At 41.3% G+C, this 14,697-nt stretch overlaps 1 protein-coding gene across 8 annotated transcripts in view; it reads left to right on the top strand.

Annotated features, from left to right (window-relative positions):
- Positions 1 to 279: 279 nt before the first annotated feature.
- Positions 280 to 14,697, top strand: part of HYCC1 (hyccin PI4KA lipid kinase complex subunit 1) — a 43,151-nt gene continuing 28,733 nt past the window's right edge. For 3 of the 8 annotated variants that reach the window (XM_064412232.1, XM_064412276.1, XM_064412267.1), the window contains exon 1: positions 4,023 to 4,059. In XM_064412232.1, the coding sequence (XP_064268302.1) occupies positions 4,028 to 4,059 (32 nt within the window). In that variant the 5' untranslated portion in view covers positions 4,023 to 4,027. Of the gene's footprint in view, positions 390 to 4,022; positions 4,060 to 14,697 lie in introns of those variants that run through there. The other 5 variants (XM_064412262.1, XM_064412284.1, XM_064412242.1 and 2 more) reach the window with 5 other exon arrangements.

Here is a 14,697-nt window from a genome sequence, read left to right as displayed (position 1 = left end):
CTGCCCCGAAGGGCGCATCTCCCCGCAGGGCACGACCCTGCCCGGCGCTCCGGACTCCGCCTGGGCTTCCCGCAGGTCCACGCTCCCGTCCCAGCCGCAGCACGGAGCCCATGACCGGTCAGGTTTCCGTGCCCGCCCCGGGGCGCCCTCACAGCGCGCCCCCCGCTCCCGCCCGGCCTCGGAGCGGGCCGGCCCCGCCCAGCGGGGAGCGGGGCGCGCGCACGGCCCGCTCTGCCGCGCTATTGGCTGGCGTGACCGCGCTGCGCGCTCCGGTTGGCTGCGGCCGCCGCCAGGCAGCGGCGGGGCCGGGCGGTGTCCGCCCGCCTCTGCCGCTCCCGGCGGGAGGGTGAGTTTGAGTCGCGGCCGCGCCGGAGCCGCCGGGCGGGAGGGTGAGTTCGATTCCCGGCTGCTCCCGCGGGGACAACTTTTTTTTTTTCCCGCGTGGGGCTGGCGCATCCCGGCGGGGCGGCCGCGGTCGTCGGGCAACTCGCGGCCGACTGAGCGGACCCCCCCGGGCTGCGGGTCCCGCGCCCCACCCTGGGGCAGCCGGCGGCGCGCGGTGAAGGGCGCGGGGAGGGAGGCCGGGAGGGGGCGGCGGAGTTGCCGGGGGCAGGGCCGGTGCCCGGGGGCGATGGAGGGGCAGGGCGGCACCCTGCCCCCGGTGCGGGGCTGCGGGGCGGCGCTCCGGGCACCGGCTGCGGCTTCCCCCGTTCCCGCGGGTCCTGCCGGGGCCCCGCCGGCATCCCGGCCGCGTCTGGCCGCCCGCCCGCCGCGCACCGCCCGCACCCGGTCCGGCCGCGGCAGGGCACGGCGGGCGAGCGGCGGCATCGCCCGGGCGTCTGGGGGCCGGCAAGGCGCCGGGAGAAGGCGGCCGGGGCTGCGGGAGAGACAAAGGAGCTGCTCCCGCGGCGTCCCCGGAGCGGGGCGGGCAGCGCGGTGCCTGGCAGCGGAGCCTCGTGGGGAGGTTTGGGGCAGAGTGCGGAGCCCCTGGTGCCGAGCCGTGCTGTGGGGGTGTGTGTTGGTGAGTTGGTGCCCGCCGCGGGGATGCGGGAGGCGGCAGCAACAGTTAGGATCGCGGAGTTGGGGAATCCGAGCGGGCAGCGCCGCCGGGCTTCGGCCGCGGGATTCGTGCTTTAACTCGGAGCACGTTGAGTCGAAGTGGCCTTCCGTGTGCTTTGTGCATCGAAGGTAAGGATGAAAGCAGAGGTAGTGCCCGTGGATTTGTCTTGTCCCATGTAATCCCGACAGCCATCACGTTTGTTTCCCGTCCAGTTGAATTCTAGCTCTCTGCCGAAAAAGCTCCCCAGCCTTGGGCTCACAGGGAGCAGATTTGTGTGCTTGAAGATGATGAAGTCCTGCTAGTATGGACCTTTGAGGAGTTTTAACCTACACTGCCAGTGTGTGAGGAGGTGACTGTAGAAGAGCCAGATATTAAAATTTCTATTACGTGGTTTGTGTTGGGATCCTCAGCTGCAAATTCAGATTTAGTGACTTTTTAAAGGCAAGCTGAGTAAATTGCACTGCAAAGAGGCAAGAAGCTGTCTTATGGAGTAAAGCGTAGACATTGATGACTGCATTTTGTGGTATCTGAAAGGCTTTTCTGTAGTTTTTCCCTTCAGGCTGGACTTATATGCTACAGTGGTTTGTCAGAAGTTTGTGCTTTCCACAATATCATTGAAAAGTAGGGGTTAAAAGGGACCTTAAAGATCATATAGTTTCATGCCTCTAATGGCATCTTGCTTTTGTTCTCTCCACCTGTCAACAAGTTCTTTTATGTTACAAAAATTAAGTAATGTTGTATAATGTGGTCAAATTAATTTGCAATCTATTGTAGTTTCATCAGTGAAATAGTTTTGGTAAAAGTAGTCTACTTTGAAGTTGAATGTTAGATCCTTCTGGCAGTGTTTTTGGGTGTATTTTTTCCTCCAGAGTAGGAAAAAATATAAACCTGCTAATTTTGAAATACAAAACCTGACTACTTCTTTCTGTGATAATCTCTTTGTGAGGCAAGGCATTTCTAATAGGCCTTTTATCAGAGGCATGATAATTTTGGGGAAGTGCAGTACTCCTTGGGATGATTTATTAACTGTAACAATTCACTTCCTTGCAGTGGTGAGCCGTTTTAAAGGGACGTGTTATATTTAATCAGAAAGCTTCTTCCAAGGAAAAAGTCTGTCAGGGGCAGGATCACATTGAAATTCTGCTGTAGTCTCCTGATGGGTGGGTTTGCTTTCACTTGAGAGAGTCCATGGGAGACATGTTCCCAGGCATAGCTGGCTAGTTAAGTCACTTGGATTCTGATTTTGTGAAGACTTGTATCACAAGCATGTACGTGAGATATTGTAAGGCTGGGCAGTACAAGTGGTGTGTGTCATCTGGGAGACAAGCCCATTTGCTGATGCAAATATCAGGGTCAAACCTAATAGTAAGTCACTGAGTTAAAGTCTCATTCATAGCACACGTTCCTCTCAAACCCCAGTATCTTGAACCTTTCTCATGGAAATTGATTTTCATTAAAGCCTGCCTTAAGGTACATATTAGGTTGTCTTAACTTGTCACTGACTTTAATGCATGCCATGTGAAAATCATCTTGTTCATTCTGGAAGTATAAATTATTAGTTATAAAGTGTTGGCTAATGTCTGGTTATTCTAATTAGAAAATAAATGGTCTGATGTGACACTGTGGGTTTTTTCAGGTTGTATGGAGAGTGCATGGTTTGCAAAATGATTTCTTGGAGAAAAGTCACAGTTCCCAGGTTTCGCTTTGGGATTAAGAGCTTGTGGAGTATTTGAGGCTTTAGGATTAAACTTTCACGAGGCATAAATGTTTATGTTGATGAGAATATGAAAATGTAGTAGCTCTTGTGCTCTTAACAAAGATCACCTGTGCACTCAGCAAACGTACAAAGCCTCCGTCGGGAAGTGCTTAGACTTAAATCCGTTAGGTGAATTGCCAGGTCAGGTTTCATTCCCAGCCCTTCCCTTTGACAGATGTGCTCTCTGCATAACCTAGCACGCTTCCTCTCTCACAAGTGGAAGGCTGGGTAGAAAGCTGATCTATCCTTAGGTCTCCCATAGGACTGTGTGGGTAGTTTTGTTAGCAGAAGTGGAAGTTACACCTGTGAATCACTGCACTCGTGGTAACACCATACGGCCGGTGTTACCAAGCAGTCACTCTTCCAAGAGCAAGGTGCATGAAATTTAAGCAGGAGATCTGATCTGGCTGTGTAGGAAATGAAAAGTTTGCCAGTCTGACCTTCCCTGCCTGCATACTCTGTTTTCTTTGAAGAGAACTAGAGTCCAAATCTTGTACCCTTCAGAAAAACTGAAGACTGCCCATGTGTAATTATATTCTGAGGTTAAAGAGTTTGACTGGGGTGACCCAGTCTAATCTCTGAGACTTCCATGGGATTATGGAAATACAGCATGCTTAAAACCTGCAGTTTATATGCAGTGTCTTTCAGTGTGTTGGTTTGTACTTGGTATGATGTAGTTGAGAGAGGTTGTTGATTTACTGGAATTTTGTAGTTTCTCTGCTTAGGAGAATTACAGCTTTTGTTTTGTTAATGCTGTTCTGTTTAATTATGCAAATATATGTATATATATTAAAAATACCACTTAAATTTGAATTTTAGGCCTGAGATATTTTCTTTAAATCTGTGTTTTCTTTCTGTTCCAGGAAAAATAGCCCTTTTGGTGTTTGCTGTTCTCAGTTGCTAGAATTGAAATGGTGATGTATGAAATGCACATTTGGAAGTGAAGAATGTGTTGGAATTAAAGCATTTTTTATTAGCATCAGTTATTTAGAAACTACAATTGGATTAGTTTATTTGAAATGCTTTGTGAGATAATCTTGGAAGCCAGCAACAAGGTGTCAGGATAAGGACAGAAATCTACATCAGTGTTGAAGACAAGGAATACTAAAGTATGAAAATGTTTTTAATGTGTAGCAACTGCATATTGCTGCTAGGCTGTGTTTAAAGCTGCTGCTCCAGCTCTGCATGCCATTAAAATGTTTATTCCTGCAATGGCCAGACTCTTTCCTCTACTCTATAACATGTAAGTGTATGCCCACACTTTTTAGATTAAGTGCTTCTACATGAACTTGAGATTTTCTCTATAAACAACTGACACTTGAATTACTTAAAGTTATTTGAAAACATTTAAAAAGTTTTGCTAAAAGCTGAAAGGTGAAAAAGGCTTCTGCATTTGTTCTTTCTGTAAATCAGACTTCTATCAGAATTTGTGTCGGAACTGTGCTGGCATGAAAATTCAAATACTCTTGTATTAGATACAAAAAAACCAAAACCAAAAAAAACAAAACACCAAAACCAGCTTCTGAAAGATCGAACAACTGTAATAGTTTTCAGCTTATAGCATTTCTAAATTAGTGCTGGATATGAAGTATATTCTTGTACTTGTGGTGAAACTGTTTTGAAGCCTTTGCCCTAATCAGGACCACGTTCAAGAGGAGCAGAATAAAAATAGCATCTTGGCCGAGTCTGTGAGGGCAGCTGTTATTTATGGCAATTTCTTTGGTCACATCCCCACATGAACTTACATGCTTTGCTAACAACTGGAAAGTCAGTGAGTGAAAGCAGTATAACTTACAGCCAAGTGAGTCCTGAAATTGTCTGCATGTGACCCTCTTTTGTCTTGTAGTGCCAGAAAGGGGAGGATGTTGGTGTAGGTGTTTGTGCAATGAATGCAGGGTTCTGTTTATAAGGCTTCAATTTAACTTCTAAATGGTGCGCAAATGTAAAACAGATGGGTTCAATAAACAGTATTTATTAGTAGCATTATTTATTAGAACTGGAATCAATAAAGGACATGGAATTTGGACAGATATTTAATTATCATCACTCATGTATATGGAGAATGCCATGGAAAGTGAGGGCGTGCATGAAATGTTTCTTAATTTATAAATGACCAGCAATGCTGAAGAATCATCTGAGTGTTGAGATGAAGACTTAGAAATGGGTTATCTCTTCAAAACAGATGTATGTTTTTGTTTTTCCATCTCTAACCTCTGATGATATGAAATGCTGTGTAGCAACTGAAGCATAGCAAAGAAATGTAGGTGAAAGTAATACTAGTAAAACATGCTTATTGCTGATGTAAAAGTTGCTAAGTATCTGTATTCCATCTTGATTGGCACAGGAGCTCTCATTCTAAACTTTGTGACAAAAAATGTATACTTGGGGCACTTTTGATAGCTATTAAACACAGCTTTGTTAGGCTATCTTATCTCATACCTTTACATTTTGTTACTTTTCTCTATTTGGAATCTAACCTTTATTCAAAAATAGCGTAGCATGCTCTGAAGCTGCACTGGGTACTAATTAACACACTTGAGTGCTTAAAGCCATGCTGTCTACTAAGGTTTCCTGCTGTTTGCACTGGATAAATATTTATGCTTCAGCAAGGCATTAATTTCAACCTGACAAACAGTGCATACACCTTTAAGATTTTGCTAATACTAAACACCATGATTCACTCCTTTGGCTATATTTTATTGCAGTTCTTTTTTTTTTTTTAGGAACGGAGGAAAAAATGCCATTACACTTTAAATATGTGGCAGGAAATTATATCTAATACTCAACAATTAACCTGTCTCGTAGTCTGAGTATTGTACAGGAGCTAGTGCTGGATAATATAAGGTCTCCATCTGGTTAATGGACAAGGCTGTACTATGTAGTGATTTGTAAAAGCAATTATTTTCTATTAATTCTTTTCAGTCCTTTAGTACTATGTGCTGTATTAAAGGATACGACTGGAATATGTGTAAAAGCATTAAGTTGACCTAGTAAATTTTTTAAAATTGCATTTGACAAATTTTAACACCACCCACCTTCTCTGTTAGGGTACCGTGAATATTTTCAGTGTACTGTGCAAAGCATGACAGGTGTGCTACAGTCACGTCTCTACCTGAGGAAGTAGACTAAAGGATCTTCAGGTATAAAAATGATTTTTTTTTCCCCCTGGTAAATACTCCTTTGTAGTATTTACTGGCTGAAGGAAATTATGTTTCTTCCTGATTTTAAGTAGGTAGACTGCAGCATCATGTATTTGGTGTTAGGCTGATGAAGGGGAGAACAGTGTGATCCAAGTGGGGGAAGGAGCAGGGTTGGGGAGTTCCGTAGCTCTTGGTATTTGGTGCTAAAGCAACAATTTCATGTTCCTTACAGTCAGTTTGGACTCATTTTGCCAGTGAAATGCTGAGTATTATTCTGGTTTGTGTTTAATAGCACATCTGGTTAAACCAATTACTATATACTCAGTTAAAAGAATATATTTCTCATTGACTTCCTTTAGTCTGTGCCAAAGTACCTGCCTGCTTCATGTCACATGCTGCAGACGTGCTACTGTTTTTACTCAGTTACAGCTTTTAGGCTCAATAAGCTGCAGTCTTTCTGCTCACATCTCTTACGTTCCTAATTGTATTGCCTCCGTATGTCAGCTGTAGAAAGACTAATAGGCTCCTGCATTTTTTCCCCTGCTTTGAACTAAATTCCCAGTGCAGCAGCCAGAGGAGCAGGTGAGAGGCTTGTGACAGTAATTCTGCGCATCTGCAGCTTTGTGAGTGCTGGTATAATATTTATGAATTTTCTGCCTGTCTTAAGAGAATGTGATTTATATTTAACTGTAAAGCTGAGGAAAAAAATTTGAGTTTCTTTACCCCTCTCCCTGTTTTCTCAGCAGCATTATGTGTCAGCACTGTGTATTAGGGTTATTTTCGCAACAGTCATGTTGTGATGAGACACTTCAGGCTATCAAATTTGTTCTGTTACTCAGTGAAACACAAAAAAGGAAACATCTGTTTTGCTTAGTCTGTAATGATACAGCATGGAGTAACAGGATTCTGTTGTCTCAGCTGGAATTGGTTGAAGTTTTGTTGACTTCAGTAATGTGTATAAATATAGCAGATCTACTCTTCCAGCACTTCTGCATCATGCTAGGGATTGGCCGAGTAAATTTGCAGTCTCTGCTGCTTTTCATTCTTTTGCTGCCTTACTTTAGTTTGGCATATGTATTTTTAATATCATTCTCTTTCTTCAATTTCAGCCTGAGAACAATATCTAAAGCATAAGCATTTGCATTGGTTACCAAGGGTTTTTACTAGAATGGAATGGTTATTTGCGCAGTGACAAATTTTCTTCCAGACTGTTACTGGCAAACTATAGCTGCACAGGGAAGAACGATAATGATTTTCCACCCAAAAAAACACAGTCAGAGGAGATCTCTAAATTGTGCCATTCCCTTGTATACATAGTGCACACATTCATTCATTCGTTCCTTAAGGAAGTAATGGAAATCTTTGGTTCATTCTTATTTTAGTGGTATTCAAAAGTGGCTTAGGTTTTGTCCTGTTGTGGTAAAGAAGTGGATACTAGTTCACCTGTGCTCACAAAGCCGCTGCAATCCTGTGAAACACTGGCAGAGACTGCCTTAACCATTTACAGCTGCTTCTTGGTGTGCTAGAATAAAAGTCCTGTATAAATTCAGTAGGTGGAGAAGAAGGTGGATACATTTCATGTCAAGGGAAGGAGGAGCACCTATATGAAGGTCCTGCTTGTACAGTAAATAGAGGAACTGACGAAAGTGGGCATAGAAAGTTAACTGCATGATGAAACAGGAACCAAATGATGCCACACCCTTGAAGAAGTTCCTTAAATGTGCCTATTGATGTTAAATGATAGGTGTATGAACTTTCTGTTTTGTGCTATTAACCCTCACCCCTCAAATGTCATATGGTCTGAAAAGTGGCCATTCACTTAGATTATATTTGGGATTTTTCATCCAGTGTGATGGAGTTTGCTCTTGGTTCATTGCAACACTTCTTTCATATGCTTATGACAGTTTTTACAAGCAGAACATGTTGTGTCTAAGGATTGTTAGACTGTATTGATGTCCTTTGGCTGTGGTTCATCCAGTCCACAATGCTCCAAATACATGTGCAGTCAATGACCAATTTCCATGTATTGTCACAACTGTGTCTGCTATTCAAGTGACTTCTCAGACACAGCTTGTAAGCACAATACTCTAAATCAAGTTCTCAAGTTCACAGACCTGAGATTATTACAGAAATAAATTTTGATCACTTTGTAGTTAGGCTACAGAAATATTTGCCTGGCTCAAATCTTCAAATCTGTACTCTAAGCTAGAACTCTGAATTGATTACTGATTATAGGAGCACCACTCCTAGAACTACTAGATATGTAGGGTATGTAATAACGCTCTTAAAAGTCAGGCCTGTCTTGAGCAGGAGACATTGTGTGATTTAATGAAAATGCAAATAAAAGAAAAAGAATGTCTGCTTTGTTATTTTAGATCTTAAACTGTTTTCTGCTACTGAAGTGGTAACAATATAAATTCTTTAGAAACTTTCTGTTGTTGTGACTTTGGAATAATGGCAGATTACTTGATAATACCAATTAACTTGGAAATCTGAATTCAAATAAAGAGTCCTTCCAGAATCTGTATAATTTGAGTTTTATTAGCTTTTTATTTCTTGGAGTAATTAATATTCTGACCTTTAGGTGCTTTCATGAAATGGGAACTTTTTATTTTAAAAGCTTTTTCATCTAACATGAATTCAATCTAAATTAATACATCTCTTAACGTGAGAGAATTACAGTCCTTTTCTGCTTTGACAGTATTATGCTTTTGGGATTTGACTTAAAAAAAATTACAATGCAGAGCAAGACATACAGGGTAGTACATTCTCTTGAGACTGAGTTGCGTATATTTTGTCTGTACTACAGCATTTATATGTGACAGAGCATTTAATGTATTGGATTCTGAATGAGACAGAAGTGTGGGTCCTGCCTCTAAAAATTTTAGTTGAAAAGTAATGTTTTTCTGTAGCTTGCAAAGTATGTAAAAACCCACCAAATTGTTCTTAGTTGCTCTGAAATGTTTTTTCAAATGAGTGTGTCTAGTCTTGTATGTGGACGGGCTGTTGTGGGGGTGGGGGAATGTGAAGGAATGAGGAAGAATAAGAGAACTGTCATGAAGAGATAAAGCATGTTTCTCCTGAAACTGTTTAACACAGCCAAATACATGCATTGCATGCATATGTCGATGGATAATTTTAATTTGTAATTTAACAGGGAGCAGTTATCGACCACTAAAACTAAGTCCTAAGGTTATTTGCAGTATTGATGCACCCCTCTTCTGGAAAATGTACCTTGGTATAGAATGTTGGGTTTTTTTTTTTTTCTATGTGAAAATGAGCTACTAAAACACCTGTCAGTAGACTATAATAAAGCTCTTTTTGCTATAAAATCTGGGGTGTATTCCTGGTAACAAGGTTCCTGCTTTTCTTTGATGATCTTTGAGGAAATGGTAGAATGGTACACTGGAGATAATATTTTGCAGATAGAAAGCTATCAGAAATGCTGATGCTGCTGCACTGGTAGGGTTAGGGTGCTGTATCATAGCACTTACTTAAAGGTTCTGGAGTCAAAATGAAACCTTTCCATTGCAGTTGTATTGGATCACGTGTGATATTGTGCTACATTGTGGATCTTCCCTGGATAGCCCAGTGCAGTGACACAGCTTACCTGGAGAAGTCACTGGGAGCCCTGGGAGAGTTCTTTTTTCTTTGTGAAGGGCTGGGTGCCCTGGAATAGGTTTGGCTGAAAGAGGCCTGTGCTTTACCAGATAAGGCTGTCCTTGCCTAGCAATGGTGTTCCCCAATTTAATGTTCCCACTGAAACCTTCCAAACTGCAACTACTCGCTCAGTCTCCCTTTCCCTCCCTCTGACTCTCCTGTGTAGGGATAGAGAGGAGAATTAGGGGCACAAAAAGTAAAGATTACAGGTTGAGATAAGAAATTTACTGGAAACAGAAATAGAATAAGAAAGTGAACAGTAACAGCTACACTATCAATAACAGCATACACAAAATAGGCAAACGATTCACACGTGATCGCTCACCATGCAGAACTGGCTATCCGGAGTGCTTCCCCTGGCAGTGATGAGGTGGTATAGAATAGCATCTGGATCCTTGCTATGCCCTTCCCAGCTACTGCAGAAATTAACCCTGTCCTGGCCTGAACCTGTCAGAAGTCACTTCTGAAGCACCAGGGACTTTTGTGGCCCAATTCTCAGTTTGTGGAGTTTCTCTCATTTTATGGAGGCAGAAGGGCCACTGAGTTGAAATGAAGTCCCAAGAGCTGCTACAAAATTTCTTCTTCGTGTGGCTTGGGTAGTATCTTCTAAAGTTAGTGTCTGGCTTGCAGGTTGTCATGGTTTTACAGGCAGGCATCTCTGCTTTCCAAATTGAATGAGGTGCAGATACCTAGAGCAGGGTTGGAAATAGGCAGTCTCCAAAAATCTCAGCCAGCAGAATTGGGAAGTTTTGGTCAAAAGTCTTGCGTTCTTAATGTTGCTGCTAAAAAGTAAGTGAAGAGTCTCTCAAACTCCTGTCCTGCTTTGGGAACTGCGTCTTTTTCCTTCTGCTAGGTCACTGCTAAACTACTTGCCAGATGTATGCTTCTGGATTTGTACTACCTGAAACTATGTGCTGTAATGGTAGAAGGTGTTAAAATTTTGTCTTTTACAGTCAATGCTCAGAGATGGGGTTCAGGCCCTGCTCAGTTCTCCACAGGCTTTTTAGTCATACTCAAGCTATTGTGCAGCATCTGCCTGTGCACGCTTTGCACTGAGAGCCTTTCAGCAGCTGAATTACCCAACACCTTTCTTTTCATATGGCTGAATGTTCTGAACAAACTCTAACATGAGATGACTTGCAATTTTCACTTAGAAAACAAAACCTGGTTTTTAAAATTGGCTTGCAGCAAATTGACTTCACAAATAGATTAAGTGAATAACTGCCTGTAAAGGTAATACTGGGGTGGCATTGAACGTTGAGGAGGCAAGGAACTACATGACACAGCCTTGCTACCAAAATAATGCTCCATGCTTTTGAACTGGTTAGTTCAAGACTTAAATGCAATACTAAATTTAAAGCTGCAACACAATTATTCTCCCTATACTTTATTATATTTCACTGTTTTAAATTTGCCTTTGGTTTGGAGAAAGCTTACTAACTTTGTAGGGATGTAGTATACTTTGGGCTTAGGGAACTAAGGTGTGAAAGAACAGTAAGTATGTTTGGGGTTCTCTACAGAATGTTTCTTGTCTGTGGTGAACTTGTACAGCACTGCTTTTCCTTACAGAACTGATAAGAGCACTGTGTCATGTACTCTGGAATTAGTTGCCGGTTCACTGATGTTCTCAAGACGAGTTATGGAAGTCTTGATAGATAGAAAACAGACAAGATTTCTAATGCTTTCTAGTTCATTTATTTGGTTAAGCTTGTTCTTATACTCATTTTAATGTGGCTTAATTTAAATTCTATTTCTGTATGATGCACATAGTTATTATCTTGATTTTTCTTTGTGTGTGTTGGAACAGTTAAGTATATTAATCTAGAAAACATAAGGATAATTAAGACAAGATTTTTCAATTATATGTGTTTTATTCTGTCTAACATCATGCTGTTTATATATCTGTTCTTTCTTAGAGTCAATAAGATGTAAACAGTAATGTTTGCATGAAATAAAAGTGGAAGCAAGTATATTTTAGCTTTGAAAGTAATAAATCTTACTTCATTTCCCTGTAATGAAACTATTGATGAATTACAGATGATAGAAAAGCTAACTTTTGAGGATATACTGAAGATGAAATAGTTTGGAAGAGGAGGGATTCTGCATGCCAGAGAATGGGGTGTAACTGGAGTAAGTTGTCTTACAGGCGGTCAGTTTTGGCTGACTATGGTTTTCTACATGGCAGATGTACTTAGAGTGTGCATTTGTGCAGTAGGAACAGGGAAGAAATAGTAAAGCAGGATAAAAAATGCTAGCAAGGAAGAAGTAGTAGAGGACAATGAAAAAATAAAATTCAGGCTGTGGAAGTTATTTCGTCTTACTTCATTTTGGCACTGTATTGTTAGGGCTGCTTTTGTCCTGCTTAAACAATATAGATCTGATTTACTGTGGCTTGTATAAATTCAGGTGAATATATCAGTGCTTGTAGTCTCTTATCTCTATCCTGGTGACTTGCTTGACCGGAATGAGTAATTTTGTTTTCTTGGGAAACAATTCCCCTTGGTAGTAAAGGGTGAGTACAAGGTTAGTTTAGTACAAATGTGGTTTGTAATTGATTGCTAATCTGAAATTGAGCAAATAAATTTGCCAGGAGTCAAAGATCAGGATTACAATCTTCAAAAACCTGTGCATTAGGAGTCTTACCTTCTGCTTGAGACTTTTCAGAAAGCTTTAATCATGAATGTTTTGGGTCGTGTGTGCCTGTGTGACTGTTTACCAGCAATGTAAATGGCCTTGTGGTTTCATGACCTCAACCACAGGTTTGTTGGTTTTTGTTTTTTTTTTCCTCTCTTGGCAGAATTGAGAGGTTGTAGAAGACTGAGTTGCAGTTTGATACATCAAGTATTTGATGCTTTACAGATCAGAAACCTCCAAACAGTGTTCTGTGGTACTGGATACTTTGCATAAGAAACAACTGCATTTAAGACAGTTACTTATAGTTTCTGTATGGTCTAGCTGATGTATGGTTGCTTTCTGTAGGCTATTTTTTTCCTTTATTGCTGGCACCAAAACCGAATTGAGGTCTGTCATCTGTGGGTGAATATTAGTACATGTAATTTTTTTTAAAATTGTAATGGATATCATTCAGGAGGACTTGTCCATTTGGTGGACAAATATCTATCACTGTCATATTCAAGTGTTAAATTGTTGGAGAAGCACACGTGCACAGGATTGGGAACTATTTTTAAAATCTTATATTATGGAAGAGTCCACTGACTCCTGACTCTTTAAGGCTGATGTTCCACGTTGTGATACAAAGTGTGAGCTGTAGATGAGAGTTTCTATCTGTGGTTGCTTCTGTCACTGACAGAGGGGAGGAGAAAATGTGAAGCAAAACTGAATAATGCCTTTGGCAAGATGAAATTAAAATTGACTGCAGTTTCACTTCCTAAGGTTCAGTAATCTTTACAAACCACTGGAAACAAATGTTCAGAACAGTTGTTTTTGTGTGTTCACTACTTTATTATGCAGAAGACTGCAGAATGACCATAGTGAACCAGATGGGGATTTCTGAAACCTTATTGTTTAGCAGTGGCTGTTAAATAAGAGGCCAAGAAAGGAACTGAGAGAAAACTGGAAGAGTGTGCTGGGGGAGCAACCTTTGACTCCAGCTTTCTGAACTAGAAGTGTTTATATATTTAGTGGCTCTGGGTAGATTTTTCCATGCAAATGTCCCAGTGTTTTTTTTTTCTATGTGCTTATGTAAAGTTCATCTACCTGGACCTCAGTGCATACTTCCTTCCTACATTGTTTTTGGTAATTCTTGTTTGTTTTGAACCTGTCACCTCTAGTGTCATCTACAACTTGTTATTTCTCTTGTTAGAAGATGCTGAAATAACCATTTTAGGAATTTGCCTGAGCCTAAGTCAGTGATGCTTGGTGCACCATAGCTGTCCTGTTTTAAGCTGAAGATGGCAATTATCAGAGAATATTTGATACTGAGTCTTTGAGCACTGTTTGCAGTTGTATATTTGAATAGAACATATGACTGTTTCAGGCTTAGCACAATGGGGTGTTTGTTTCTTTGTGAAAGTTTGAAAAAATCAAGAAGTCAGACCTGACCTTTGTGGTTTCTGAAACCTGTCAGAGTGGCTTTTGGAGTCCACAGTAGCATCTGTTTCTTTTCTCAAGAGACTTCAAGTGTTTTGCTGCCCATTATTGCACCTACAAGTATCTGAACAGAACAGTCTGACCATATTCAAAATTGTATAGAAGATGAACAGATCACTGTATCACTGAGTTGTGCATTAACATTAGGAAAATACATTTTGTTCTTTGGCAATTGAATCAAGAATACACTTGCCTTAGTGTTCTTTCCTGTTTTGTGGCTTACCAAGGATTGTGTCTTTGTCTCTGAAGCGAGGGAGAAGAAAGGGTTCAGCAATGTGAATTTTACACGTAGACTGTAGTCCTTTAAATGAGCTTGATGAATCAAGTAAGAGCTGACTAAAAGGTTTTTAATATTTCTTGTACCACTTCAAAAGGGAAGAAAAGTTGAGTCCTCATTGGCCCATCCCTACTTCTGTGTGCAAACTACTATAGAACAGAGGATGAACATTTACTAGGGGCTTGATCTCTTATGGGTCTGATGCATCCTAATGGAATGCTCACAAGTTTACTTTGTTCCTGTTTTGGGGTGAGTTGACATATTTGGCTGATGGTTCATAAATAGCTTAACTTTCTCCTCTATGTTTCCCTTTTAGCTATTTTTTTTTTTTTCACAAATAATGCAGACTTCCAAGCAGATACTTTACAGATTAGGTAAAGACACAGTATATGCTTACTCTCCTCTTCCAGCAACTTCCAGAGGATGAGACTTGAGCAGCTTTTGGCTCCTGTTTTTGTATTTTCCAGCTCTGTGACTTTCCCTAGCAAATGTCTGATACTGTGTTTCAGAAGGTCAGTTCTGCAGAACTCAAGCATTCGTTCTTTATCCAAGTCCAGCCTCCTTGTGTTTAATCCAGATTGCATTTACACACGTGCATTCTGTGGATGCATTCCACAAATGCTGGGTAGCTGTAAAGAGCAAGAAAACCACCTATTGTGAGAATTTATTTTTAAAGAAAAACCTGTGCATGTGT

This window comes from Passer domesticus, chromosome 1 (genome assembly GCF_036417665.1).
Source record: "Passer domesticus isolate bPasDom1 chromosome 1, bPasDom1.hap1, whole genome shotgun sequence".
Taxonomy (NCBI): domain Eukaryota; kingdom Metazoa; phylum Chordata; class Aves; order Passeriformes; family Passeridae; genus Passer; species Passer domesticus.
Note: the sequence above shows the minus strand (reverse complement) of the source record. Positions and strands in the feature narration are given on the sequence as shown.